The sequence below is a fragment of the Spinacia oleracea genome, chromosome 3 (genome assembly GCF_020520425.1).
Source record: "Spinacia oleracea cultivar Varoflay chromosome 3, BTI_SOV_V1, whole genome shotgun sequence".
Lineage (NCBI taxonomy): Eukaryota > Viridiplantae > Streptophyta > Magnoliopsida > Caryophyllales > Amaranthaceae > Spinacia > Spinacia oleracea.
This window is the reverse complement of record NC_079489.1, coordinates 139,503,573-139,506,635: the sequence shown is the minus strand read 5'-3', so window position 1 is coordinate 139,506,635 and position 3,063 is coordinate 139,503,573. Positions and strand designations below refer to the sequence as shown.

General features: G+C 31.1%; 1 protein-coding gene across 1 annotated transcript; it reads right to left on the bottom strand.

Moving 5' to 3' along the window:
- Positions 1 to 452: 452 nt before the first annotated feature.
- Positions 453 to 1,967, bottom strand: LOC130470121 (uncharacterized). Its single transcript, XM_056839716.1, has 8 exons — positions 1,964 to 1,967; positions 1,768 to 1,867; positions 1,535 to 1,659; positions 1,360 to 1,444; positions 1,121 to 1,271; positions 957 to 1,012; positions 620 to 740; positions 453 to 506 (listed from the first exon to the last, which is right to left on the bottom strand). Exons 1-8 carry the CDS (start codon positions 1,965 to 1,967, stop codon positions 453 to 455), a joined length of 696 nt encoding a protein of 231 aa, XP_056695694.1.
- Positions 1,968 to 3,063: the final 1,096 nt, after the last annotated feature.

Here is a 3,063-nt window from a genome sequence, read left to right as displayed (position 1 = left end):
GTAAATATCTGTGCATTAAAATCAATTCAGAGTAGTAATGTAGCATAATGCATGTCCCGTCGTCTTAACATTGAACTAGTAAGGACCGCCGCGTGGGCTAATGCTGGGCACTCCCCATATAAGTAAACGTCCCCCGAATTCTCAATCTCTGCTCCGCTGGATGTACGTTGAGGGATCTCCACATCAGGGATCACAAGGGAACCTATGGACATGATTACCCCGTCATGTTCCTGCAAAAAATTTTATTATTAATTTTTCATTTAAAAAGTATGAATTATACATGGTAAGATTATTAATATTAGTTGCATGTAACTTTGATTACCTCAACACCATTGTCAACCTCAATAAATTTGTTGATCAATTGCTCGTCATTGCTCACTCTAGTAACAGTGTATTGTTCCCAATCTTGATCAAGATTATATTTAGTAATTTTAATTCAAAATAAATATATTTTATCCAAAAGTGTATTCGATCAACTCTTTAGGAAAAGAATCACTCTTATCATCCTGCAAAATCAAAACATTTATACAAGTATATGAAAATAATTTACTAATTTCACTCCCAATTGATTTTACCTCTGTATAATCTTATAAAGCATAATATTATTAAAATTATTTACCTTGGATAACTTATCTTTTATATCAACTGCCGATACTTGAATGATTTGGAAGACCTCTCGGTCAAACATTACAAAGGTGGCACTTCCGCTATCATCTTCTACAGTTACCTTGACCTTGTACCTGTAACCCAATTCCATAATATAGAAGTTTAGTATAATACATTTATATGCATACCACGAAAATCGGCATTTTCCTTGGTGGTATAATATAGATTTGTAAGTAAAATGATACCTTGGTGGTGCATATTTAACATGTAAGTCACACTTCGAGCACCAAAATCGTCCTTTTCCTTCATACTCAACCTTCTTATTTCAAATTTTGCATGATTTATAATACCAATTGGTTTCCTTTTCGATACTGACAATAGTAGCAAGCGCCACACAAAAGCATTCCTAAACAATTAGCAATAAGAGTTGCATTTCTATCAGTATAAAACTCCATTATGTACTATGAAGTAATGCAAATTAATATTATAATGAGGATGATTTTGATCATCTTACCTTAGTCTTCTCGCATATTTCCTCCAACAGTACCTTTTCAGACTTTACCAAAAACTCATCGGATATAGAATGTGAATAGTGACTTGACAAATGAGTGAGTCTTTGTGATTGACAATCATCCTCATCAGAAATATTGCCATTAAAAATTATGCTTATGTAAAATTTTTATTAAGATTAACGGGACATGCTCATAAATTCATTATATTTAAGATCGGTTCAATAGAAAATTTGATGAATACCTGCTCATGTACTCATTAATTTCGGGGATGTCTTCATTAACGAATACCTTTGTGGAAAAAAGCGAGTTTGACAATGAAACTTCACCTACAAAAAAAGTATAACCAAACTAAAGTAGATTAAATTTGAACCTGAAGTTTTATTATTAAAAAAATAGGTTGTTAAAAAATTTATTACCCTTAAATTCCTTAATTTTAGCAAACTGGATTATAGCAATGATACGGTTTTCACTTTCATGATTCTTATATTTTGACATCTGCTCAGCAAACTCCCCAAACAATGCGCAATTCAATTTGTTATTGCTATCATTGACAAAACAATTAAATTAAATTAAACATGTGAATAAAATAGTAATCCGAAGGTGTAATTTAAAAAATTTATATCTTTAGTAATGGATTGAAATATTGTACTGCAAGTCTTTAATTTCCAGCGATAACATCCAGTTTGTCTTAGCATCTTGCTTTGCTATATTTTCTTTGTCCCCCATCGCGACAACCTCTCCGATGACATCTGTATTCAAATATAATAGTTATTGCAACATGTTTAAATTTCAAGATGCTATTAGTGATAGATAATAAAAATAAAAATAAAAAAATTAAACCATACCCATTAAGAACATGTCGTTCAACTCCTTCAATATTTTTTCAAAAGGGACAATTTGGAACCCATGCAAAGGGAGTTTATCATCATCACATACTTTAATGGTGGTTTTGTAGAAGAAATTTATTTTGTAAGTATGGGTTGCTGCTCTATGTTTAAATTTATTTTCGACGACTCCAAAATTAGCAATGACACGAGTAGAACCTTCTTTCAACTCTTTTTTAAATTTGTCAATAAGTGTGCTCCTAATACTGGTTTGAATCTTCGATCCCTGTAATCAAAATAAATTCATTTTAAAAGATAATATCAACAAAAATACCAATAAAATAAAGTACTTGAAGGTAATTAAATATACCTTTTCGTCTACCAACACGATTTCAAGGGAACCAATTTTTTCTGGCTTGTAATAATCTGGTGCGTCCCATACTCTTAATATACGCACTTTAATTTCCAATTTTCCTTTCCATGTGTGAGATCATTGAGCATGGTTATTGGAAGAGGCATGGAGAACAGAGATATGTTGCAAGTTGCACGGCTTTAGGTTTATGTTTGTGTATTGTGTATCCGTGTTTTATAAGTTTAATTGAAGAGAACACGTCATTGTATTGGAAAGGTGGGTAATGGGTATAATATATATGGTCTCTGCACAGATTTTCTTGTCGCTACCAGGCTTAAACTTGGTTAATTTGTTAAAATATGGTAAATAGGTATAAATTTAATAGTTTAGGTGCGACGTGATTGTATAGTGAATATTGCATTCCTTTCTTTGGATGATTGTATGGGCAGCTCTGGTAGTTTCTACAACAAACTTATAAAATATTGACTAATTCTTTCGAATCAGTTGCATTTCGGTAAAGTATACTGCACGGGTACTATATTTAATTGAAAATCTCAATAAAATATTTAACTATTCCACTTTTAATAAGTTGAATATGGTAAGTAGATATAAATTTAATATTTTGTAATGGTCAATAGTCTGGGTGAATATTTCGTTTCTTTTTTGTATTATTTATTTTTCTCTGGATGTTTCTATAATAAATGAAATTAGTCGTAATTTTTTCAATGTCAAAGATGTAGTTATTTTTCCAATATGTGAATACGGCTGT

Coding starts and splice junctions, on each gene's coding strand:
- LOC130470121 (XM_056839716.1), bottom strand. Junction 1,445..1,534: donor TAAAATTAAGGAATTTAAGG/GTAATAAATTTT, acceptor CTTTTTTTGTAG/GTGAAGTTTCATTGTCAAAC. Junction 1,013..1,120: donor AAATATGCGAGAAGACTAAG/GTAAGATGATCA, acceptor CTAATTGTTTAG/GAATGCTTTTGTGTGGCGCT.